Raw genomic sequence first — 27,558 nt, 5'->3', positions numbered from 1 at the left:
TCCAGAAAAAAACGAGCAGAATACTGAGAAATCATTTTCACCACCATTCAAATAGGTTCAAAGACCATCATAGCTCCATTTCATGTGGTAATAGCAAAAGATATACCACATAACATCATATTGGGAGTGCCACTAGCCCAAAAGGTTTTAGAGATACAGAGTTCAAACAAGATGCAACAAAGAATGAGGTTGACAACACAAAGTCCTCAAGCACCATATGCCGTGTTTTTGGTTTTGGTATCCATATCTGCATGCTACCTCTATAGTAATCCTGTTCTTTTAAACTACACTGTGATGCTACCCATCCCATGTGTTTGTCTGTTTGTGTTAATTTTTTGTCTTTAATCCACACTGGATCACTGACTTTTACTAGACTGCTTGGAAAAAATACTTGCTTGACTCTCATTTGCTTCGATGAGTGCATGGGCTGAAATACCTTTGCTTTTTTGGGTGGCTGCCTAGAGATTTCATTTGGGTCAGTGATTGATTGGGTGTTTATAAAGCCTGGCTTGCTTGAAAAATTTGATCCATGGTTCTTTGATGTAGAGGCATATGATGTCACACCTTTTGTGCTAATCGATGATAGGTCCACTTTAGCTTTACCTTTGTCTGTAAGATGTGTCCTTGATTCTTGTGACATTTGCAACTCTGAATCCAGCATTAATGGTAACTGTAACTATTGCTTGCTACCACTTGGAAATAAAGTAATAGCATTGTATCTTACTTGTAGGCTTTGTGTTGGTCTAACCATTGATGTCCAAGGATGACATCTTCAGGCATGTCTTTTGAAGGCTTTACTTGAAACTTTACCTACTCTTCATGCTTCTGAATGCTAAGAATAGCAACCATTTCTCCTTGACTTGTAGCCTTACCTCGCATTGCTTTGCTATCTTGTTTGCATGGAGTAATCTCAAGTATTCTCTAGATGCTCTCTGAAACCATATTGCACTTTTCTTCTTTATCCAGTATCGCATTGCATCTGATGCTAGATTGATTTGCACTGCGGAGGATTATAGCTATTCTCATTAGTGGTTCTCTTGAAGATCTTTGTCCAGCTCTTGCCATATCTCTCATCTTCATCTAGCTTAGTCTCTATGGAAGGTGATTTGAGACTTTGGGTTCCACTAGGATTTCCATATGTTCTTTCAACTAACATTGACTGACAAATCTTTGGACTTCCTATTGCTTCCTGGCTGTCTGCAACCATGATCTTCTTAACTTTTGGCTTTGATGACATTTTCTACTCAATAGCTTCCATGGTTTTTTTTTCTCTGTTTGATCTGCACTTGCTATTGCTTGATTTGCTTTAAGCTCTTCATCACAGATTGGAGATGAATCATCTTCAATAAACTCTGCTTCAGCATCAATGTCCATTTTAACAGGGAAATCAAGAGCCTCCCAAAGTAGAAGGCCCGCTAGGTATCCACCTCAACAATATCCCAGGATACCTAAGAAGCGACAAAACAAAAGAACAACACCAAATGCTACTCAAGTCTACCACGGTTCTCAAGAGGATACAAAACAGAGATGGATTTTAAAGAATCTTGTTTTTGCACAAAGGTTCTACAAAGGCTATACAAAGATTTGGCTACAAGTCAACCAAAGGCCACTTGCAATTGAGACATAGCTGCCTAAGTCTTCCAATGATCCTAGTCAAAAGATAGATTCAATAGTCAACAAAGGCCAGCAAGAACATCAAAGACTCCTTTCAGTAGGCCCAATTGGAAAATCAATCGGAGAATGGAGTCTTCAAAGTATAAGAAGAACAACCCAACCAACACAGATGCAGATTCAAAGATGAAACAAGTATGGCAAAAGAAACCCTCAATGCCAACTTGGTCCTTCACTAACCCACTTTATGAGGATTCAAGCTTATTTTTACCAGAAGAAATGTTTGTAGTAAGCTCAAGAATGTAAAAAGTCGTTGCCATGGTGCAAAAAACACTCTTTGGCATAGTCAAAGTCAGGTTGCTGAGCCGAGAAAAGAGCAAAGCGTTACTCCCAAAGCTTCAAGTCTTAATAAACTCCGTGCTAAGAGTCATAGTTATTAGGCTTACGCTCATGCACAGTGCACTGTAAGATGATAGCACATATCCTCGACAACGACGACCCTTCTTAAAGGGGTGTCAACTTGTAAGTCACGTCATATGCTACACCTTCTTTCTGAAGAACCTCTAAAAAATCTTTCTTGCACAACAGATTGTTTTCCATGCATTTTTGTGTATGCATATATAGAATGTCCCATCATTGGATATATGCATTAGACACTCTTTTTTGCTTCCACCTATGCACCTTGAGTAGACTACAATAAGCAAACCAATGTTCCATCATACTACTCTCATATACTTGTTGCCCTCTTATTTCTATATCCATCAACAAATAATCTCTTCGATACTCTATTAATATTTCCCATGCTAATAAGTACTCCCATAATGCGCGTATCCCAAACACACTTTTTTCCCACTAGGTTTTTTTACTTTGGTAATTCAGGTATTAGACTCTAATTTTCTCATCATTCTACTTCCCTTGTACATACTCATTATAAATAAATAAACAATAGCCTCACCATTATGCTGCTATAACAGTGACAAATGGACATCATCACTCCACTAGAAATGACCTTGATCAATTAAGATGCTACAATGGTATGAATCTCATTAATAGATTCAACGACAAAAGAAGCAAATACAGCCCGTCAACAACCAATCAACAACCTTCCACCCTCTACGAACACTTCTCAACAGTTCTCGAGGATGGACGCTAAAATTGAAAGGGGAGAATGTTAACTGAGCCGACATCAATTAATGGACGCTGCTAAAAGCCCAAGCCTTATACTCGGGGGGGTCACTTAATATTTATGTGACTATCATGCGAGTGAAGCAGAAGGGGTTATTTTTCTCATATTTTTACATAGAAAAGGGTACTGTAAAATGAAATTGGGAAAAAAATTACAGATTCAATAGATAAAGGGTGTATTTTATTTGCCAAAAATTCACAAATAAGGATTTTTAAAAACAGTCCTTGAACGCATGTGATATACACAATTTATACATAGTGACCCCCCCTCCCCTCCCAAGGCCTTATGAATGCACATCAAGGACGAATGCAATGAAGCAGTAAAGATTGTAATTACACATTTTTTTAACATTTAAAAAAAATGGCCATGTATTGTAATTTCCCGATTTATTTTAAGCCATTATATATTTGTTATGTGTTACGAGATCAATGAGAGTTTCAAGTTATAAAGAATAAGCTAGTTAGTGTGCTTAGGTTGCAGATTTAGTAAGATGTGGAGCACTAAAGGTTTTGGACGTTCAAACAATGCATATTTTTAACTTAAGTAGTTTGTAAATGGAATTAGGGTTTTCAGTCTCATTTATTGAGACCACTCTTTAGTGAGAGCTCATGAGGTTTGTGTCTATGGAGTCCTTGAGCTTGTGCTTGCTCATTTGACTTGATTAACACTAATCAATGCTTAATTCTCTTTCACTATGCCTCTTTCATACTTTCTATGATTGTCTATGATGCTTTGATTAGCTAGATTGCAACTAATTATTGGTTAATCCTGCTCTAATATTGTGTGATTTCCCTTTACTCTTTGTGTGTGCATGTAGGTTTGATTCGAGTGTAGATGCTCAATAGATCTATGTGTGTATTAGTGTGTTGCATGATGGGATTAGTGATATGTGTGTTGTTGCAATTGTTAGTGTGTGTGACTGGGTTGATTTGAGGTGAAGAGAAGTGGGTGTGGAGATTGCTAGACATCGTGGCTTAGCTCCTCCATAGGTCGAGAAGCTCATCTCATAGAGTCGTCATTTGTGTTGCCATGATTAGCTCATCAATCGTGGGAGTGTTTTTATACCCTAGTCGGGTAGCTCATCACTCCGGATTAATAATTGTTGTTGGTCATTGGAGTTATGTTACAATGGTACTCCCAACACATGTCATGATGACAAACGCTGTGGATCTTGACCCATGTGTTTCCAAAATCTTTAGCTATGGCTGGACCACTCTCTTGTGCTAGTCTTCAACTACCTGTTCTAGTTCACACCTACTTCACACTGAGTGTACACCAATTTTGGTGTGGTGTGCCTACCCTCCCAAGTTCACACCAAACTCACACTTAGTTCACGTTGAGTTCACACTAAATTCGGTGTGGTGCACATACCTCCCGAGTTCACACCTAGTTCAAACGACCCGAATTGCACCTGCCTCGAGACGCTTAATGTGGGCCATTGATCCCACCTCCCTAAGGAGGTGTAGTGACGAGGCCCTCCTTCAAATTTCCTTCTAATATTAATGGCTGTGTAATAGTGTGGTGTGTGGTCGTCTGTCCGACCACCTAGTGTGGCAGGACACCTCTGTTGTTCTTGGAATGTAACCTTTACAAGCTAATATAAGGAGGTGCGAGACGGGAGAAAAGGAGGCTCATTTAGTCTCAATCTTGCTCTACATTTGGGTACACCACATTGGTGGAGGAGACGGGCAAAGATTGGTTAGAGACCTTTTCTTTATTTTCTTGGGGGATCCCTGCGTCAATGATGGTGTTCCTGCTTGACATGGGGTAGGTGGGGTAGGTAGAGAGAGAGAGAGAGAGAGAGAGCTGTTTCGAGAAGGGTTGGAGTTGCCATCCCATAGGCTCAGCGGCTTCTAGGCGACTTCCAGCTTGATCAGAAGGAGAATTTGCTACCCTCATCACCCTTTCAATATTGTTCATCCCCTGCTTCACGAGTCAGGTAGCCGTCAAGAACCCTGGCAAGCGTTCATATTTCTTGCTACCTTTACTTGGAGTCTCTGCAGATTACCGGTGTTCAAAATTCCACGAAGTGCAAGCACCAACAGCAACGTCAACGTAAGCTTCTGCTCCTCCGAAGCCCTTCCAAGCTCTCCTAGCCCAACAACTACCAATTGCTCTTGCTACACCAACTGCTCTCGCGGCTCCTGTTGTGTCGGCTACAACACTCAAGGAAGCATCAACGTCAAAGACAGCAGCACCTAAAAAGGAAACCCCAAAGAAAGTTGTAATGCCAAGCCCAAAACTGCTAAAGCTGCCCCAAAATCACGTGCCAAATCCTTTACATCAGCTTGCTACACTTTAGAATTGAGCAAGGTTTCTAAAGCCTTGAAAAATGTGGAACAAAGATGCAAGAGAGTGCAATGGCCAACTTGTTAATGCATTTGGATTTTTCATGTTTGACGAGACGGGAGTTGCTGCATTTTGGTTGCAGAGGTGCCCAGTCTTTATTCTCTCATAGTTGTGATGTAGAACCCCACAGTAGATCTTTTTTACGCATTTAGTGATAGTCTTTTGTCATTTCAGTCTTGTCGACCAATCCTTATCGTCACACCAAACCCCTTATGGAGATGGATGTATGTCGCAAAAATAACATGTCAAGTCCTCAGTTTGTCCTTCCTCGTCTTGTCCATTTCATTGGGATAGCGACCTAATGTTTGCACAAGCGAGATGTATGAGTTCCATGCCTTGATGATGATCGGCATGATGTCGAGTCTAGTCCCCCAAGCTCAGTTTCTTAGCCCCGAAGCCGTTGTATGATCACTCCCCCCAGATGAGGCGTTGGAGTTGATCCCTCTTTTGTCGAGTCCCTTCTTCGTCCAAATTTGTAAAAGATGTCCATCTTTTTATCCCTAAGGAGAGAGGTGTGGTGTGTGGTCGTGTGTCCGACCACCTAGTGTGGCAGGACACTTGTGTTGTTCTTGACATGTAGCCTTTCCAAGGCTCAATATAAGGAGCTGCCTCACTCGTTGAGGGCAAGCTTAGTTTGGTCCAGTCTCTCTCTCTAAGTGTCTTGTAGTGAGCACACTAGAATAGCATCTTTATTATATTAGCTACATATTAATAGCATAAATTCTTTTCCAGCGCTCTTGCTCTTCGATGCTGCGTGTTTCTGCAACGAAATGCATCCGAAGCCGGCTTTCTCAGAGCTGTTGTCCTGCATGGCGGGATCCATTTGAACCGCTCTACGCTATCGATCTACCATGCTGCCATATAAGAGGTAAGACACTCTCTCTCTCTCTCTCTCTCTCTCTCTCACACGCACACGCGCACGCGCACGCACACGCACACACACACACACACACAGGCGTTAAAAGTAGCTGTGCAGTTCTCGCGAGTGCACTACTTTTAAACACCTGAGAGAGAGAGAGAGAGAGAGATTTTACTACCGTCTTTCGAGGTTATGAGACAAATCAATATACAACTGTGATATTTTCTAGTATCTCAGAAAATGTTGACATCTTAAAAAATGGGGTAAAACTAACAGAGTTGCTGAAATTGAGAGCTAAAGCTACAGGGGTGACCGACTGGAGTATACAATAGCTGATAGAGGGTGAAATAGATGAGGATGGAACTCTATGGCTAGAGGCTCAAAATGCAAGACACTGTGATGGGCAAGACTCCTATATATCCGCCCCCCCCCCCCCCCCCCCCCCCTTTCCCTTTCCTTCCTCCTCCTCCTTCTGGTTTGGCTATGGCTCCTCTCGATTCTCCCCTCTGTCTCTACGCTGGTCCAGGAGCTCCTAGTATTCAATGGCATTTGAAAACTTACCACCCATTCAAATCGACATTCACTTGGAAGTGCTCTTGGGCTTGCTTCCCATAGGGCTTGACTCGTGCAACTTTCCCTCTTTTGGACACCAACCCCTGAGCTGTTAGACTTACACCACTCTGCTGCTTCACTCAGGTCTAGGGAATACATGTATGGCTAGTGTGTCACCCGGGCTGGCCACCCATTGCATATGCATCCAGGTTGCACCATTGTCCGGCCCGATTTTGTCCGGGTGCCCATACTGTCAGTATTTGGTCCACTCACTTATATATTTCCCAAATTATTTGGTCGTGGGTTTTTTGGCGGTGTGACTGACCCAGCGCTGGCATCTTATTTAAGCATGCCCAGGGGGGTCTCCTCTACACACACTGTACATTGCAGGTTTGTGGTTGGTGGTAGTCACGGAGGGTTGATCGCCCCCTCCTCTCACATCTAGCTTTTTGTCTCTCTCTCTCTCTCTCTCTCTCTCTCTCTCTCTCTCTCTCTCTTTCGCACACGCGCACTCTCACATGGTATCAGAAGCTTCAGGCTCTCCATGGTCTGGGTGCTTCCGCATTAGGTTCTTCTCCTCCCAAGATCAGATCTGCCAGCGTTTTTTTTGCATAAGCCAGGCAAGCGACAGGATGCTGAGTTTTCTGTCGTGGAGGACCCCATCTCCACTTGTGTTTTTGTCTCCACACATGGCGATCACCAGTTTTGGCTGCTGGCGCTACCTTTTTGGACACTTTCCTCGCCAGAAAAACCCTCTGCTCCATTTGCATTTTTTAGCCAGATTTGCGTTTTGGGCAAAAGCAACATTTTCAAGACTGATTCCATAGTCACAGGGGACGCCCATTTCCACTTGCCGTCCCGCCCTCTTTTTTACACAAAATCCATTTGAGCCCCGTCCTCTGTCCCCACTCCTCGGGACGCGTCCCTTGTGACTATGGCTGATTCAGCAGCGTTTTTGCAAGAGGGGGGCAGCGCATCCGGTGCCTTGCCGGTGAGATTCCTTTGATTCCGCTAGAGATTTCAGCCACACATACCTGCTGTTTTCTCTGTTTTCAGCCCACTTTGGGTTGCTACATTGATTCCCTGCCCTCCCAAACCCCTTGCACCTCTCCGGACCATGCTGGGAGCGTACGAGCACGCTGAAAATCGCTGGACAGCAGCGTTTTCATCACCTCGCAGTTGTGTTTTTGAGTGGACAACAGCCACATGGTTTGTGTTTTTTACAGAGGACGTTGTAACAAACTGCTGACGTGTCAAAGCCTAAAGAATGGAGCCAACTTACAGATGAGAGCAGAAACCCTAACCCTAATTTCTGCTCCCCGGCTGTTGTACTTTGCGAATCAGCAGTAATATAAAGAAATACCGAAAGGGGCGCCAAGGTTTGGGACCAATACTCTCTGGGGTGGAATTTCGCCACTCCGTGTCGCGTGTCGTCTCTCTCTCTCTCAGTTCAGTTGTTATTGAACAATTGTTATTGAAGTGCTAAAAGTCTGTTCAGTCTGTTCTTTTCTATTGGCACGTGGTGCGTGCCTTGTGACAGTGGTATCAGAGCATCAGGCGTGTGCTTTTCTGAAAGCATACCGGTCCTACAAAAGGGTAGACAGAGCTATTGGAATTGAATTATATTTGAGGTATCAGCCACTCCCACCCTTACTTCATCGCGCATCGGGCGCGCTCCTGTCTTCACTGCTCATGTCTTACATGGCATAAGCCATGCAAGAGAAGGATCCAGATTTGTTTCAAGTCACTATTTTTCTCAGAAGCAGTGCCATGCAGATGTTGATGTCTATAGCTACCAAGCAGCATACTCCAAGTACTTGGCAAGCTTTCAAGAAAATTTTTGCCCGAAGTTATATGGTTTCTGACATCTTCCTTCGGAGTGCAACTTCTGGCAGAGTGGGGTATCCGGAAATGCTTGCCATGAAAATCCTTGCAGATCATAACTTGAAATTTCTCGACATCTCTCAGTAGATGTCTCTTCACAAGCAGATGACCTTGGAGATTCGGTGCGATTGCTATCTTGGGACTACCATCGCTGCCAAAGAAACACAGTCTGTCCAAGAGCTGATGGACCATGCTGTGCTCGGCTACGGCCTTACGGAATGAACCTAACCCTAATTTTTGGTGCAGGTTCCAGGATGGAAAGTCCGTCGACTTTTCGAGCTCGACTGATGTCGAGATTGCGTTTTTAAGTTTGAAATCTGTTTGAGAACTTGTTTGGTGATCCTGTTTGAAATTTGTTTGAAATTGATGGTATCTGTGTTGAACCTGGCTTGGTGCCGATTTGAATTGTTTGACTCTGGTTTTAATACTGGTTTCAATGATTGGTGATTTTACTCCCGAGTGGAGTAGTGAGAAATTATGTTTGAGAATGCTTGTTCATACTCATTGCCCGGACCCTTGTGGTTATTTGCGGGGGGAGTATTGAATGATTGAAAAGTGTTGTTGTTACTCATGGCCCGGACCCTTGTGGTTATTTACGGGGGGAGTATTGTTGTTGTTACTCATGGCCCGGACCTGGATGGTTATGCGGGAGGAGTATTAAGAAGTCTGAGCAGTGGTTACTCTCAGCACCTCCAAACGACGCAGGTTGCGGTCTGGGGGGCGTTTGGTTGTAAAAGGCCTCTATATCTCATGGCCCGGACCTTTTTAGGTTATTTGCGGGAGGAGTGATGAGGGAGTCGTTGAACAGCTCATGGCCCGGACCTGGATGGTTATTTGCGAGGGGAGTGTTCATCGGCGGCTTTATGTTTCTATGTCTTGTAACATGCATATGTGAGCATTTGTGTTGCATTGTGATGTGCCAACCATTGAATATTCCTAATTGGATGAGATTGCCTGGGTATGTAATTTTAGTGCATCAAGACACCCGAGGAAGATCAGTACGGTCTGGGTGTGATGGCTAATTTTACTACGCCGGAATATCAAGAGTTCCGATCTGGACGAAAGGAGAAGCTAACTCCTTGATCAAAACACCCGATAGGAGCAGCTAACTCCTTGATCAAAAGAGCAGAAAGGAGAAGCTAACTCCTTATTAAAAGAGCAAATTGATTGTCCCTCGGAATGTCCCTCGAAATGACCCTCGAAAATTTTTTGAGCTAACTTGAGTTGTTTTGCAGATATGGTGTAATCGCGGACGATTACTCTTTCAAGAAGGGGAGATGTAACAAACTGCTGACGTGTCAAAGCCTAAAGAATGGAGCCAACTTACAGATGAGAGCAGAAACCCTAACCCTAATTTTTGTCAAAAACCCTAACTGTTGAAACCCTAACCCTAAAAACTGCAAACCCTAATTCTAGAAACCCTAAGAAGAACAAGCAACAAAAGAAGAATTCCTACCAACTTATGGGGATCCCGTCCGATGGGGTCCCAAGTGGCATAAAGGCATTAAAAATAAAGCAGAACACACTCAAAAGACTTTGCACATCAAAATATGATGATGTGGCACTTGTACGGACGTCCCGGAATTCGAGGCGGATTTTTAGGGAAATCCCGAAATTTTAGGAAAGTGAATTTTTGGGGTCAGCTTTTCATATTTGATGCTTTTAGGCTTTGGGCCTTTAAATATGAGCCTTGGGGGCCCTCTCTGGCACTCTTCAGCGCGCAGATTGCAGAGGAGGTGCTCCTCGGCTGTTGTACTTTGCGAATCAGTAGTAATATAAAGAAATACCGAAAGGGGCGCCAAGGTTTGGGGCCAATACTCTCTAGGGTGGAATTTCGCCACTCCGTGTCTCGTGTCGTCTCTCTCTCTCTCTCTCTCTCTCTCAGTTCAGTTGTTATTGAAGTGCTAAAAGTCTGTTCAGTGTGTTCTTTTCTATTGGCACGTGGTGCCTGCCTTGTGACAGACGTTGATACCTCCTGCCAGGCACCATCTGATGGTGGTCCATGAGGTCTCTCAGTGACTGTTGCAGTACACGGTATCTTCGACGTCAGCTTGATCATCTATGGGCGTACGATCCTTGGGAGATCCATTCATTCCAGCCATCATTCGGCGGTTGCACACTCCAAAGGGGGTGGTGACTTGTGTTTTGCTATTGACACACCTATGCACTCATCAGAGAAGTTCACACGAGATATGACCATGCTCATGGCATATGGGATTCCGACATTCCCAGAGAAGACACCACGATCTTGGGTGGACAGACACTTACCACTTGACCTCGACACGTCAGATCACTTGCTTACACAGGAGCATATACATGGACCTATGGAGAGGATCTTGGATCTCTTCTTGGACAGGTTTATTACTTGGATCTACATACGGGAGTGGGACTTCAATTCTTAAGACTCTTTTGGAAAGTTTACCCGCAAGATACGGGAGATCAGACATCCCACGACTACATTCGAAGTTACTCGGAGCTTGGCTTGGATGGTAGTGCAGTCTCTCTTCTACACTCCTCTCATATCTAGCATTTTGTCTTCTCTCTCTCTCTCTCTCTCTCTCTCTCTCTCTCTCTCTCTGTGTCACAAATTGATGACGTGGCAGTGCCCGGACATACGGACGTGATGACGTGGCTGACAGTATGGATCTCGGCAATTCACGTTGATTGATTGACATAACAGCTGTACGGAATCCCGCGATTCACACTGACCTGCTGACGTGGCAGTGCGTACGGATCTCCACGTTTCAGCTGGTTGTACAGAGTTCCGCGATTTTCGCTGGTTGCTTTTGGCAGCGCTAGTTTTTGGAAAAAGTTGCTTTTGAAGTTTAATGCATTTGGGGCTCTGCTTTTAGCATCCCTTGTAACCTTTATAATGAACCCAAGGGACTCACTCTGCAGAGCATCTAGGTGCAGAGTCTGAGAGCGAGCACCCACGGGCAGTTGTTTTTTGCTCAAAGATCAATATAAGAAATACTGAAGGGGCACTAGTCTTTGGGGCCAGTACCTCTTGGCACCGAACTACGCCGGGCCGTGTCGACTCTCTTGATTTGGTGAAGTGTTTTGAACTGAATCTCTGCTATGTCGCGATTGAATCTTGACTTGGGGTGTCCAAGTTTGTTACAATGGTATGAGAGCACGACCGATTTCTCCTCTACTGGGAAATCCGATCCCTTTTCTCGCGACACTCATGGATTCCGAAAAGAATCAATCGACCTCTTCTGCAATCGCTGAGGCGGGAGGAGGCAACGTAGAAGATTTAAACGACTTAACAAAAGACGAGCACGGGCCACCTCGGCCTACACAGTATGAACTTTTGGAGATACAACGTCGACAACAAGTTGATGAGTGCACAAAAAGCAGATACTTCAGTTTGCTAAAGATCCCTAGTTTGCAAAATTTTTGACTCAACAGTTCATGGTTGAAGTGCATACTTAGTGGCAGAAAGCTACCGAACCACCAATTAAACCGGCAATCAAGAAACCTCCTACTCCGAGGATGTTTACAGAAGAACTTTAAGAGGTGGTTCAGACCCAGATGAGTCAGCTTTTGGATACGAAGAATCAATCGAAAAAGCAATTGAAGAAGGGGATTGACTACCCTGGTTACTTGGGCTGTCAATCTTCTTTTGCATCTGCAAGAAAGTAGAAGAAGCTTGTGCGTTTTGAAGGACTACCCAATTCTTCTTCTCTCTTCTTATGATAGTTCTTCTAGCTCTTCCGACTCGAGTGAGGAGGACAGAAAGAGCAAGAAGCGAAGCAAAAAGCAAAGCTTTGGAAAGAGCAAGAAAAGGCAAAGAAACTCAGATTTCGGCCAGTTTTTGATAGCTCTACGGAGGAGTCATCCTCTAACCTCCGACGACCACATGTTTTATGCGAAGAGGAAGCACTTTTACAGAGCCAACCAATACGACTTCCTCGAAGATAAGAGCAAGAAGACAAAGGCATTTAAAGAGGGTGGACAATCAATAAAATTTGAATCCTTTTTTGGATTCCGAGATGCTCCGAGGGCTTTGGCGTTCATCCAGCAGTTTGACATAGCCTTCACTGGAGGGCATTACTCAGAGCCCTCCATGATCAGGAGGGCTGCATCTTTTGTAAAAGAAAATGCTTGAACATGGTGGTCCGCTCTTCTTCTGAGGAAAGAAGCTCTAGTCAAGTGGTTGAAATTCAAACGGCTCTTTATTTCTTCTTGGTTGACTTGGGAGTACGAATGAGATGTAAGAACCGCTTGGAACCATCTTCGGATGACCAAGGGAGATTCTTTGGATGCATATTGCGAGAGGTTTTGGGACTCTTTTCTACCGACCTCTTCATTTAAGAAGGAACAAATTGAGCGATTTTGCTGTGGACTCCCTACAGAGATGCGAGACTATTGCCTTGAACAAAAGTCGGACTCTATTCAAGAATTAATGGATCCTGCGAAAAGGGGTTTCTCGATACATTCGGGGAACTTGACTTATCCCATTGATGAAATCTTAACTCAAAGGACGAGACAGACTTCGAACAATGAAAATAGAAAGAAAAAGAGTCCCCAGGAAAAGAAAGATACACGACCCCGACCGACTCTTAGAGAAAGGGCTAACTATCTCAAAGAGGGGAAGTGTTTTGGTTGCGGGGAACAAGGGCACATCTCCGCAAAGTGCCCCAAAAAGACACAACAATGATAGACTTCTAGAGCGGTAAGAGGAACGTGGCAGAAAAGGCAAGATGAAAACAGGACTGATACCAGATTGCATGGGAATCGACCCAAGCCAGATAGATGAAAGTATAGAACTTTATCGAGCTTGGGGCAAAGTGAAAGATCAAGAAGCCCTTATCTTTTCGATGGAGGAGCCAAGGCCAACTTCATTCCACTTGAATTGGAGGCGTGGCTCGAGATTACGCCCTACAGGATAGGGCTACCAGTAGAGGCAGTTCTAGCGGCGCCTGGACGAGATGTAGCCATTACGCTTGTCATTGGCAAACTTCGTTTGCATTGTCAGGGGTATTTAGGGCACGAGGACTTCTACATCATGCCTTTGGAAGGGTGTGATGTCCTCCTAGGAGTCCCTTGGTACCATAAGAACAACGGCGTGGTCGACTATCGGGCCAAGAAAGCAACTTTGACAAATGAAAAGGGTAGAAAAATTGTACTAGATGTAAAATTGAAGGGCGACTCTGTCCCTATTGTGTCGGCTTCCGCCATTTTAAAATTAATAAAATCCGGTCTTTTTGTTGACTTGATCTATTTGAAAGAGTTGGATGATGAACATCGCACAAACATGTCTGAACTAGACAAAGAACGCCAAGATTTTCTCCACACACATGCTGATTGTTTCTCTGAAGGCTTGCTAGGTGAGTTACCCCTATCTCGTCCTGAGGATCATATATTGATTTGATTCCTGGAAGCACACCACCGAACCGGCCACCTTACTATGTTAGCCGAGCCCAGAATGAAGAAATCATGAACCAAGTGAAAGACCTTCTTGAAAAGGGTCTTATCCAACCAAGTACTTCACCCTACTGCTCTCCGGTTTTGTTGGTATTGAAGAAAGACGGATCTTGGAGAATGTGCATTGATTATAGAGCTCTCAATAAAATCACTAACAAGAAAAGATTTTCGATTCCAAGGATCGATGATATTCTTGACTGACTTCAAGGATCCTTTTGTTTCAACAAGATTGATTTGAAAAGCGTATATCATCATATTAGAATCGCTCCGAGAGATGTCTACAAGACAGCCTTTCGAACAAGTTTTGGTTTATACGATTTTTTGGTAATGCCTTTTGGACTTACCATTGCTCCAACGACTTTCAACCAAACGATGGAGCATCGATCTTTTGTTTGCATTTTCTTTGATGATATTATAGTTTTCTTCAAGGATGAAGCAGAACATCGACACCAGCTGCTACTAACATCTTGTCACAATTTCACTTCTAGATTGTCCATGTTCAGGGACAGAAAAACTTGGTGGTAGATGCATTGTCTCGGAAGCCCCTAGTCTTGGCTATTTTCGCGATTCATCATAGAAGCTTCGATTGATCAGTACGCTACCGATATGGATTTTTTCGATGTTTTTATATGGGATGGCTACTTGATGAAGAAAACGATGTTGTGTGTTACACAGCTGTTGAGGAAAAAGGTTTTGATTGAGTGCCATTGTTAAACTTTTACGGGTCACCGCGACATCGACACCACCTTGAAAGGTGCGGAGCGTTATTTCTTTTGGCCGAGACTGAAGAAAGATGTGGATGACTTTGCTCGCAGTTGTTAAGTATGCGAGAAGGTCAAGTTTGACAGGCATAAGGCACATGGATTACTACAGCCTTTACCTATTTCCACTTGCCCCTGGGAAAGTATTGCAATGGATTTCATCTTTGATCTCCCGAAGACACAGAGTGGGCACGATGGCATTTCGACTGTCATTGACAGATTTAGCAAGCAAGCTCACTTCATTGCTCACTTCATTCCAGTGAAGAAAACAGTCAAGCCGGACCATTTAGCGAGACTGTTCATTGCATAGATATTTCGATTACATTGCATACCTGAGACAATAGTCTCCGACATAGATCCCCGATTCACGAGTTTGTTTTGGAGGGCCTCCGCTCCTTTGTCAACAGATTACCTTGATTTTGGAATAAGGTCACTGATGTTCCCTTTGGGTTTCAGGGATACTAATGGGCTGACCAATATTCTGCTGTATGACTTTATGAAATGGAATTCCTGAAACTGAATATGATTGATTTGTACTCTCTCACTTGACTTGTTTGAGTGCAGGAATTGAAAGACGAAGTGACTGCAGCATTTCGGTCTCATAAATCTCTATAGACATGATCGCAATAAGGATTAGTTAGTCGAGCATCAGTGAGGTCCGAACTGGATCTAGATGCGATTACTAAATACGTTGCTGGCAGTCATGGTTTGAGATTTGGAATGAATTTTTCTGTGATTTGTCATTTGATGTCTTGTGATGTCGAGTGATGCCCTGTGATGTGACTGTCGTTTTTGTACAAGTGCTAGATGTGTCGTGTCTAGTGCGTCGGTACTAACAATCAATGTTTACTAAGACAGTTTATGGCCTCTGTCTGTTTTGCAGACGTAATCGAGGGCGATTACAATTCTTTCAAGAGGGGGGTATGTCACAAATTGATGACATGGTAGTGCCCGAACATACGGACGTGATGACGTGGCTGATAGTACGGATCTCTGTAATTCACGTTGATTGGCTGACGTGGTAGCTGTACGGAATCTCGCGATTTGCGCTGACCTGCTGATGTGGCAATGCGTACGGATCTCTGCGTTTCACGTCGATTGCACGGAATTCGGTGATTTTTGCTGGTTGCTTTTGGCAGCGTTGGTTTTTGGGAGAAGTTGCTTTTGAAGTTTAATGCTAGGGCTCTGCTTTTAGTATCCCTTGTAACCTTTATAATGAACCCAAGGGGCTCACTCTACTGAGCATTTGGATGCAGAGTCTGAGAGCGAGCACGCGCGGGCAGTTGTACTTTTGCTCAAAGATTAATATAAAAGAAATACCGAAAGGGACGCCAGTCTTTGGGGCCAATATCTCTTGACACGGAACTACGTCGGGCCGTGTCGACTCTTGATTTTGTGAAGTGTTTTGAGCTGAATCTCTGCTGTGTCGTAACAAAATCTTGACTTGGGGTGTCCAAGTTTGTTACACTCTCTCACGCTTCCGCACACGTGCACAGCTTGGTCTGACTACACCTCTTCTCAGAGGCCCTTCACAGCGCAGACTATTGAGTCTGGCTTTCCCCTCATCTTGGATTACCCAACCTATTGACAGGACACCATCAAGTGGTGGTCCGTGTGGTCTATCGGTGATTGTTGCAGCTTACGGTAGCTTCTACAGTGCAGACTGCTTAGTCTGGCTTTTCTTGTATTGGAGGACGTTTACGGCGCAGATTGCTACATCTAGCCTTCTTGGAGTTTTTCACAGCTTAGCCACCTGGCCACACTATTTTATAGGTTCATGCATTGACAAGCTTCCGGTTTTTGTCATGACGGTTCCTAGGCTTCCCCATTTTCTCGAGATGGTTTGTTGACTACAGACACCACATATCCTATTAGGCAGGACACTTGCAGGTCTATTGGCACTTCTTTTACGACAAGGAGTTGTTTTCACACTCAGTTCGAGACTTTCACGCAGTACCTTCACACTGTATCGGCGGAGTACATCAATTTGCTACACTGCTCGTGACGGCACTTTACCATGGAGATTTCTTGGCGGTCGGGACACCGTAGACTGTTGCTACACTCATGGAGTATCCTTTAGTGGACATGGCAACAAACATTTTCATCATTTGCCTCACATCTTCGGCTTCATACGGTTTGTTCAACATCCGATGCTGAGAGGGGGTGTTAGACTCACACCACTTTGCTGCTTTACTCAGGTCTAGGGCTTACATGTATGGCTAGTGTGTCACCCAAGCTGGCCACCCATTGCATATGCATCTAGGTTGCACCGCTGTCCGGGCGTCCATACTGTCAGTATTTGGTTCACTCACTTATATATTTTTATTTGGTTGTGGGTTTTTGGAGGTGTGACCGACCCAGCCCTGTGTCACGTGACACATCCAACCCTATGTGTCCGTGGACAAGCTACAATACGACAAGGGTTCAGTCAGTCCAGTCAGTCTAGATTTAGAAGTGATCTGGCACTTTTGTGAGTCTGTTCACAGATCGTGCATGTCCAGGCACTTAGTGTAGATGCATATCCCTGGTTGCACACAGCATGATCATAAGCATTCCCATCAGAATCCATCAGAATTCTTTAGGGGAATTTTCCAGTGCATTTAGCCTAATTTTCCTATTTTTGACATTTTTCACTTATTATTTTTAAGTGACTTTTGTTGGAAAGTAGGTAGGGCAAATTGAGTAAGTTTGTATATAAGCAAACCTAGGCTAGCACTAAATGCCAGAAGAGGCAGCAGGAGCCAAGCTCAACAGGCAACTTCTCAAGCAAGACCCTTGGTGGACTTTCCTCCAAGCAAAGACATCATCGCCAAAGACCCCCTTCCCTAGCGTTTTTCTCATCAGCATCAGCCTGGCGTTTTTCTTCATGAGGATCATCGCCTAGCATCACAGATACATAGCGGTTGCAGCAAATCTTCACCGCAAGAAGTCCCAACACCTAGCGTTTCCAGATGGCAGCCCTAGCGTTTTGCAAACCAGATCACCCTCCCTTTCTGGCTGGCGTTTTTCAGCAATGAAGCGACAACAGATTCAGCCCGAAAAGACCATCAGTTTCAGCCCTTAAGAACATCAGTCAGTTTTCAGCCCTAAGACCGCAGAATTTCAGCGACAGATCAGCAGAAATCAGCCTCAAAACCAGCGTTTTTGGATTTGCAGCAGATTTCAGCCCATAGCGTTTTTGGACAGCAGATAAAGACCTTCAGTTTTCAGCCCTAGTGTCGGCCTTGTCATCCCCGTCGTCGTCGTCGACATAGCCTAGACTTGCATCAGTCTCATGCATACCGTTTGTACTAGTTTGTGCAATCATAAGTAGACCACTCTCGCCGACGAGAGTGGGGCCTTTGGAGGAGGGTTTTACAACGTCTCTGGTGTCGTATTTCTCTTCTCTCTCTATCTTTCAGTCTCATATACTTGCACGCACAGTGTCCATTCACTTTGTTTGTGATCATAGCATTCTCTCATTAAGAACGGAAGGCTCTCCCTTCCATAACAACAAAAGGAACCTTGAGCACAGTTCGGAGCACTCATCTTGAGCAAAGCGCAAACATTCATTCCGTTGCACCTAACACCTTGGCATCTTATTTAAGCAACCCGGGGGGGTCTCCTCTACACACATTGTACATTGCAAGTTTGTGGTTGATGGTAGTCATGGGGGGCTGATCGCCCCCTCTCACATCTAGCGTTTTGTCTCTCTCTCTCTCTCTCTCTCTCTCTCTCTCTCTCTCTCTCTCTCTCTCACGAGTTGGATCTTGGGTCCTGTGCTCGAAAAAAGCTTTTGTCAAAAAACTTTCCAAATCTACATATGAGAAACAATAGAGGTAAATTGACTACATTTGAAGGTTATTACACCAAATCACGCTAATTTTTAAAAACTTTTGTAGGTTTTCTCGCCTTAAAATATAAAATTTAGTGGTAAATCTCAAAATTTGTAGGTGGGATTACACTAAACCTAGATGTATTTGGAGCACTGCTTGGGTCTCAACGCCTCTCGCCCAACATGGGTGATCCTATTCACGGGCTTTTCAACCAACCCGTTTGGACGGTCCTCATTGTGAACTCCATTGTTATCTTCTAACATTCTCTCCCCCTTCAACAAGATCATTGTCCTCAATGAGCAATTTAGGGAAGTGTTGACAAATGAAGTCCTCTCCTTCCCAAGTCACTGTTAAGAGTTTTGGCATCTCAAGTGAGCTGCCCAATGTGAACCCATTATTTAGTTTGGCACTTAGGTATTTATTTTACTTATTTGTCAAAGTTTGGGTAAGTTATTCATTGCTAAGGTTGGTTGGTTCAGGAGACTCTCTCGTGCTTTCTTCCCTTGGTCTCTACGCTTCCACATTGTCAACTTTGACATGGTATCAAAGTCTTGGTGGAGCAAGGCGTTTTGCTGAGAAGAAGAAAACCCTCGTCATCGCCAGCATCCATCTCTCTCCATGGTGTCCCCCGCGTTTTAGAATGTTGACTGCCGGATCACCCTTTGCTTCTTCCCGGAATCTTGTGGAGCGCCAGTGAGCCATTGCTGTCGCCGACGTTTTGAAACGCATGCGTTTGCAAGTGACACCGCCATCGGCGCCAGCTTCCTTTCCTAGCTTCCCCAACCCCGGCGTTTTGAAGCCCTTGACAACGACGAAATTGCCCTTTGTGGTGCATGCAACACCCTCCCCTGTCCTTCGCGTTTTGAAACACCTACGACAACGGCGCCTTTACCCTCGGCTGCGTCGGTGCACTGTCCCACAGCTCCCAACGTCTTGAAACGTTGCCCAGGGCATAAGCCATAAAGAACCTCAGACTACACGTGTTCTTGCGGAAAATCTAACAGAGATAACACGGCAAAGGAAAGTTGGAAGTTTGGCGTGGGAACTGAAAAGAAGAATGAAGATTTGGACAAATTCTTGGTGGGAAAGTTTGCCAGAGCGGAGTACAAACATCAACTGCAGGTTGACACATGTGTGAAAAGATTGATCAAGTACTCTAGAGACCCCAGATTTGCAAAACACCTGAAGAATTACTTGATTGATGAGATGGCGAGAAGCCATTGATTCTCCTCTTAGGTCAAGAGGAAAGCTGAAAGGACAGATGAGTGCAGAAAAGCGGAACCTATACTCGCAGAAAGAGCTGGACAGAACTCTTTGAAAAAAGATGACCCAGAGGACCACTAGAAGATAAGCCCGAGAGTTACAGAGCAGCTACTGAGCGTGGAAGGAAAGGAAAGACAAAAGCAGGACTGGTACCAGATTTTGTGGGACCGTTGACCCTGATCTGATGAACGAAAGTACCGAACTTTGCAGAGCATGGGGCAAAGTACGAGACCAGGAAGCCCTTATCTTCTTTGATTGAGGAGCCGAGGCCAACTTCAACCGAATTGGCGGCTCAACTTGGAATTACGCCCAAGGAAATGGGTCCACAGACCGAGGCTGTTCTAGCGGCACCCAAACGGGATATTGCCATTACACCTGTTATTGGCAAACTACGTTTGCATTATCAGGGGTATTTAGGGCACGAGGACTTTTACATCATGCCTTTGGAAGGGTGTGACGTCCTCTGAGGAATCCCTTGGTTTCCCAAGAACAATGCCGTGGTCGATTATAGGTCAAGGAAAGCCATTTTGAAGAATGGGTATCGGCTTCAACCGTTTCAAAATTAATGAAATCCAATCTTTTTGTTTTACTCGATTTTCTTGAAAGAACTGAATGATGAACAAAGGATCTACAAAAGGAACGAGAAGAATTTCTACATGCGCAGGCTGATTGTTTCTTTGAAGGCTTACCAAGAGGGTTACCTCTGGCACGTCCAAAAGATCATAACGATTGACTTGATTCCCGATAGAAAACCACCTAACCAGCTACCTTACAGAGTTAGCCGAGCCCAAAATGAAGAAATAATGAATTGGAACAGATTCCCCATTCCGAGGATCAATGATAAACTCGACAAACTTCAGGGTTCTACTTGCTTTAGCTGAATTGATCCGAAAAGTGGTTATCATCAGATCCGAAGTGCTCCTGGAGACGTCTACAAGACAGCTTTCAGGATGACTTTTGAGTTTGTATGAATATTTGGTGATGCCATTTGGCCATACAAATGCTCCGGCTACATTCAACCCCATGATGGATAGGATTTTCAGAGTATACCGATCATTTGTGGGCACTTTCTTTGACAACATTATTGTTGTCACGAGGCTGTGGCAACCACTCACCTTAGTTGTTGGTTTCTTTCCCTTGATTTTTATCTAATTTTTGGGACCCTCTTTTTGAAGTCACAATTGGCCGGACATTGTGTGGCTAGTGCCGACGATTGAGAGTTTCACCCGCAGTCCGCAAGGGCAGGTCACCACGAGATGGTCGGCCTGTCACAACACTGGAATTTGAGTAGTAAAGGGTGTCTAGGACTCTAGGCTCAGCTCAAAGTCATTTAGGCCCCTCTCTACACTTTAAAAGTCGGTGGGTACTAGGAATTTAACTCAAAAGAGGCAAAGTGGACACTTGGTGGTTGTAGATGCAATTGCCAGTCTCATCTCAAGAGGGGCGCCCAAACTAAGAGAGGAGGCTGATTTTTGTTCTTTAAGTGAACCACTCTGTGTGTGAGTAGTGGGTGGAGGTGATCATAGCTTTAATGGAAAGCTTGCCTTCTCCCTTGTCTTATGTAGTGCGATGATTCCGCTCGCGCACCTCTCCCCCCCTATGAATATAGAATTGTAATGCCCAACTCAAGGGCTTTCCATCTGTGTGTACATTTGTGTGGGTTCCTGCGCGTATGTTGAAACAAGAGCCTCTTGTTTAGAACTGGATTAGCTAATTGCTAATCCCTTGCAGGTACATGTGAATTCGAAGAGATTTCACGCGAGAAATCTCGTCCGATTCAAAGGGCAAGTAGCCCTACAGGTGCGGGAGTACGAGGGCTTGCTACATATGTGATCGGCACGTGAAACGGAGCCCAAAACAGTAAAATACAGCCTGCTGTGTATTTTTGCAGGTTTAGGGTTTTGACCCTAATTGATCCCTAATACCCCCGAGAGCTTTGGGGAAGCGATGGGATCGCTGCATGGGTGATCTGGTGCATTTTCGGGGCAAAAAACAGAGAATTCAGCTTGCTGCAGATCCTCGTCAGGTTTGGGAAAGTACTTGTATGGGCCGGGGAAGTCACCTTTTGCTTGGGGATTTTATCTGTGAAGCCTCCTACTGCGGTTATGTTATTGAAATCGGGCTAGAGTAGGCCATGTTCAGTCGGGTAAAAGCAGGACAGTTCGTAGGAACTTACAAGTTCTCTCCAGGTTGTATAAGAATAAAGAAATACGAAAGGGGCACCAGTCTTTGGGGCCTACAGGGTTTCTCTGTGTGCTTGGGAGCGCTCTAGCTACCAATCCGTGTTTTGTTTTGAAGCGTTGAATTCTAGTCACAAGCTTATTCATGAAGTTCCTTTGTGTCGTGAAGCTCAAGTAAAGCTCGTCAAGAAAAGATTCTGTTCGTGTGTTGCTATTGATTTCTCGCTTGGAGTGTCCAAGCCTGTTACGGGATCACAAATTGACGCAGTGTTAGTAGCATCAAGTCATGAAGTCACCATAGTGCCTGTCTTTGGCAAATTTCGGTTGCATTACCAGGGTTACTTAGGGCAAGAGAACTTCCTCATCATGCCTCGAGAAAGGTGTGATTGTCATAGTGATGACGTGGTGATCGACGAGAGAGAGAGAGAGAGAGAGAGAGAGAGAGAGAGAGAGAGAGAGAGAGAGAGAGCTGACACGTGGCAGTAGACCCTTAAAATTTTGGCGTGATTCATGGGTTGTATGGGTGCCGACGTGGCAAGCCATACGAAGCGTTGACGTGGCCTTGCTTTTGACTGCTGAGTTTTATGTGTCAGCTTTCATTAGCAATTGCTTTTGTAAGGGGCTCCACGTTTTTGTATTAGTTGCTTTTAGGTGCAAAGTCTTTATAAGTGAGAACTTGGAAACACTCTAGCATGTCAATGCATGGTCACAGAGTTGAAGAGTAGCTTTCTGGTAGTTTTGACTCTGTGACCCATCAAGATAAAAGAAGTACCAAAAGGGGCGCTGAACTTTGGGAGATTACGGCATTGTCAATGCCAAACCCGTTACAATGGCATAGAGTTTCAGTCGATTCCTCCTCTAGGGAGGATTCGGTCCAACTTTTTGCAGCACGCACCATGGATTCTTATACAGAATCTGATCAGGTGGCTGCATTGTCAATGCCATGCCGGTTACAATGGCACAGAGCTTTAGTCGATTCTTCCTCTATGGAGGATACGATCTTACACACGCCATGGTTTCTGACAGAGGATCGGATCAAGGACGGGGAGTCATCCCACCTATTCTTCTATGGGATGAAGAATTAACGGCACTAGAGATTCGAACAATGACATATCGAAATTGACGAGGAGTTGAATGACCAACTTGAACAATCACCTTTGAGGATCCACAGGTTGCAGATATTCAACGGAAATTGCAAGTGAGCACTTTATGAAGTATTCTAGGGATCCCAAATATGCAAAATTTCTAAAGCAACAACCGCTCCCAGAATTTTATGAGAGCTTGTAGAAAGTGAAAGCAAAGCAAAATCTAATACGAAGACTTCTCTTTCGACATCAGAGGAAATTGATCGAGCTGTGGAGCGAAAGATCAATGAAATCATGCAGTACAAGAAACACTCGCAAGGGACAAAAGTTTGAGTCTTTCTGTCATATTTTGAGGATTTGGCAGAGAAGGGGTAAAAAAGGAAACACTGTTGACGTATTCAATTTGAGGACAACTCGAGTTCTCCTTCTTCTAGTTCCAGTTCGAGTGAGGAAGAAAGATGGAAGTCGAGGAAACAAAGCATCGGAAAAGCAAATCAAGAAAGAACCACAATAATTCATGCCGTTAGATATAGATATTCCATTTTCTGATGACTCCAATAATGACTTTTACAGCTTCATAACTACTTTTGGCAGAAGAGGAATCACTTGATTCGGGTACCAAAGTATGACAATTTGGTACGTACAAAGGGCAAGAAAGAATTAAAGGATGATGGTCAAAGCATAAAGCGATACTTTTTCAAGCAACAAGGATGCTCTAACGACTTGTCCCTTATTTAGCAGCTCGACACTGCTTTCTCAAGAGGCAATGTCACATGCGGGAGCGCATAACAATATAGAATACATTCGGATAAATAGGATTTATCACTTAATACTGAAGCCAAAGGATATAGAGAGAAATAAATAGAGAGAGAGAGAGAAGATCGACACAGTACTGGGGACCAGAAGATGGGCTGGCTCCCCCCTTAGAGAGAATTCTTTATTAGGGAGAATCTTTTTACAAGCACAAGAACCGAAGAAAACCCCTCCGTTCTAAATCTCTGACTCGATGGTCGTTCCTTCCCGTAAGGGAGATCCGACGAGCTCTCAATCCTTTTTCCGTTTGTACTCGGAGTCAAGACTCCGCAGACAATTTCTGAATTTCGTTCCCGGAACTCCCAAGCGTAGGCCGAAGTCTTCTCGCTTCTCCTTCGCAATGAAGTACCCGCAAACACACATGCAAACACGCGACAACAATTCGTATGGCGAATCCACAATAGATACTAGTCGCTCTTGCGCGGGAAAAGCGACTTCCTTGCTTCGTAGTCTCGCGATCTCTCGCGTCTTCCGGCAGCAGAGTCTTCTCTCGCTGGCGTTGGTAACTCCTTTTCAGTGAGGGCATGTGGTGCTTTTATAGCTCCTTGACCATGGCACGAATAGCTGCTCGCGTAGAGATCGCGTTTGTTTATTATCATTTTTTTTTTGTTGCTCTACCTGAAATAGGGAGAGAGAATTCGCTGGCTGGTTTTGTTGCTTTATTTTCAAAGTGGCTGCCCACTTATTAAGTGGGCGGTCGGCATATTTTAAAATTGGTATGAACCTGCACAAAAACTCAATAAAACCTTATAAGTTTAAAACAATGCTTTTTCACAACACTTTCCAGGCGTCCCTGAATGCAACTACATGCACAAATGCAATGCAGACATAGATTCCTCGTGGGAAGCGTCTGCTCTTCCCGGAAAACTCGTTAAAATATTCTGCTTTTTAAGAAAAGCTTCTCGAAACCCATCTTTATCCTTGTGCTTGCATCTTTACGCGTATTTCTCTTTTCCAGTTCGGATTTTCTCTCGACTATGGATATCCCCTTTCCGATGGACTCGTCACCCACCTTGTGACGCATCAGGAATACCTATCACCTAGTTCTTTCCTACCGAACTTACGGTACAATCCCCTTCACGATGCTCTATGTCACCCATCCTATGACGCATCAGAGATGTCCGTTCCTGGATGGTCGGATGCTTCTTCCCGATGCTCCCTGTCACCCATCCGATGCGATGCATCAGAAGTACCCGTTCCTGGTGGCCTTACAGATATTCCCGTTCACAGTGCTCCCGTCATTACTTTGTCTGTACTCGGATGTCTCCAGTGAGAAAAATCCTCTTACTTAAAATTCCAATAACTCATTTAGAATTATTTTTCCTTGGTGTTCCAAGCGAGAAAACCCTCTTACTTATAAATCCAATAATTCATTAAATGAATTATTTTTCTGTCAGATAAAGCCAATTTAGCAGCATCCCTCTCACTTATAAACAGTTGTCCTCAACTGTAGAGGTCCAACCGAATTGCCGGGGAGAAACCGGAAAGATTCCAAATCTTGCTCAATGGTGAGTTAAGCTAGTCCTTTCTCAAAAGAGAACTTAAAAATTAAATTAAACAATAATTCAATAATTCAATACTTACCTTACCGGTTTGTCTTTCCTCTAGTACCTCGAGGATATCCTTCACCTTTCATTAAAGTTACGAGCCATGTAAGAACTCGTCATTCGCGTCTTTCCAACAGATTGGAAGTTTCCTCATCCGAGAATCTGTTAACTCAATTCCACCTTCTGAATTCCGACAAGAATAATCCTCCTAGAAATAATCTAGGTCTATGTCCTTGCGCATAATTTTGCGCTATTAGTCCAGAGGGTATTAAACCTCTTGTGTCCTCCCACATAGGGAATGCCCAAGTCATAGAGCATTAAGCTCGATGTCTTTCTTTCACAAACACAGTTTGGGATAACATTAAAGAAGGTTCTTGTTCCGGGCTATTGCTCAACGTAGGCGGACGGTTCCAATCCGAAGATTCTTTGTGCACGGCGGCACTTCCTTCCAATCTTTTCCTCCTGCAAGTTATTACCACCAACAGTGTTTTCTCGACGCCCATTAGAGTCTCTTTCTTACAGAATCATAAAAAATGATTCACCTCGCGAGCATCAATGACGCCTTGCAAAATCTCAGGCAGATAGGATTCTAGCCATAGCATTTTCTGAACGTACGTTCAAACCTAGTTCACGATAGAGCTAACCCTCTTTGATTCTTACCATTTTGAAACGGTTGGCGAACTATATTCTTACGAACATAATAGTTCGAATTTATTCCAGCAGCATGTAAATGCTACTTGACCTGCTCATGCAGAAACATATACCGTAACCAAAAGTTGCTACTGTAATCGTAAAAGCACATAGCGTACTCAATGATCAACGACCGTAAGAAAACCTCTTCTCCGTAGAGAAACTCAAATTCCTTCTACCAAACACATCTCAAATAGAGATTCTCGTGTTGGAATATCCTTGCACGCAAAAAGGCGCTCAAGAGAGTATAACAAACTCTCATCCAGTTCCTTGGCATAGGTCTGCATCTTCGTGTGTTATCCATGTACTCAAAGGTGTACATAATTCTTAAGCTGTGTTAGAGTTTCGGTGAACCTAGGAAATTTCCTTCCCTTCATAAGATCCTTAGACGAAGACGCTCAACGTGACGATCCCTTGGCTTGATCTTAGAGCAAAACCGGCTCATCAAATAAACTAGGATTTCAATCCTTGGATTCCTCGAGCACAGGCAGTAGTCGTCACTTGTTGCTTCCCTCGTAAAGAGTGTTCATTCACTTGTGCGAAAACCACTACCATGTCTTCCCTGACTGGGTAGGGGGTGTTGGTTCATAAGCTTAGTGAAAGCTCGGAATGGTTCCTTGGTTGAAAGCTCGGAATGGTTCCTTCCTTTCTGCCGTCCTACCCGCAATAGTAGGTAATTTGTTTGTGAACTACCGGATACGAGATCAATAGTTGACTTTCCGGATGGTTGAGCAAACCAATTCATCTCAGAAAACAATGTTTCAAATTGATCCTACTCTCATATATACTCGAGAGTGATTGTCCTGGTTAGACACATGCATATCTCTTGCATAAAAGCAATACGCATTTTATGAGTTCCTCAAAGATTTAACTTTGATCAAAGACCTGCCCTCTCACTTAAAGTTTGAGGGTCAAAAACTCAGGAGTTAGATTGAATTCCCTTACTCCAAACTTTCTCCGGATAGCAATGTATCCTTCGAGGAGAGGTAACAAAAATTCGTTGTTTCTGTGTTCAATGGTTCTCGTCCCACTGCGGGGATTGTATTCTATGTACATCAAGGTGTACACTTTCAGCTTTTATTGCTGACTCCACCATCTGCTGCAAAGTATCTTGCAGATGGGTTTACAAGTCGGGCAAAAGTCCTTCGTTAAATTTGTTCATCTTTCCTTCCTCAGAGAGGATCAAGAATGGAGCTACCTTGGCAAAAGTGAACCACTACTTGCTTTGACTCGCTCGTGTTCCTATTGGGCAAACCAATCCCAATCTTCTTGAATGCCTTCCTCAAAGCATAGGGGAAAAAAAAATTTGTCCGAAAATTCAGCCTTGAATTGAATCCAAGTCTTATTGTAAGTTCCTTGCAAAGCTTTGGTATACCACCAAGTACTTGCAATTCCCCTTGAGGTGTTTGGTCACATGCCTCACCTTAGACACTTTTCAAAAATTGCCGCTTGCAAAGGCAACTTCAAACTGTCGAATGAAAGCGTTAGCTTTTGGGACATCTTTCCATCTGTCAAAAGTATCACACTTGACCG

The 27,558-nt window shown here is 44.1% G+C and overlaps 1 protein-coding gene across 2 annotated transcripts in view; it reads left to right on the top strand.

Annotated features, from left to right (window-relative positions):
* Nucleotides 1-5,856: 5,856 nt before the first annotated feature.
* The window catches only part of LOC147463378 (surfeit locus protein 1-like), a 78,907-nt gene continuing 57,205 nt past the window's right edge, over nucleotides 5,857-27,558 (top strand). The window contains exon 1 of one of the 2 annotated variants that reach the window (XM_086488521.1): nucleotides 5,857-6,014. In XM_086488521.1, the coding sequence (XP_086344647.1) occupies nucleotides 5,894-6,014 (121 nt within the window). In that variant the 5' untranslated portion in view covers nucleotides 5,857-5,893. The remainder of the gene's footprint in view (nucleotides 6,015-27,558) is intronic. The other variant, XM_086488513.1, reaches the window with a different exon arrangement.

Source organism: Adiantum capillus-veneris, chromosome 2, assembly GCF_014529385.1.
Source record: "Adiantum capillus-veneris isolate H3 chromosome 2, ASM1452938v2, whole genome shotgun sequence".
Lineage (NCBI taxonomy): Eukaryota > Viridiplantae > Streptophyta > Polypodiopsida > Polypodiales > Pteridaceae > Adiantum > Adiantum capillus-veneris.
The sequence above is the reverse complement of the archived record's forward strand: the minus strand, read 5'-3'. Positions and strand labels throughout refer to the sequence as shown.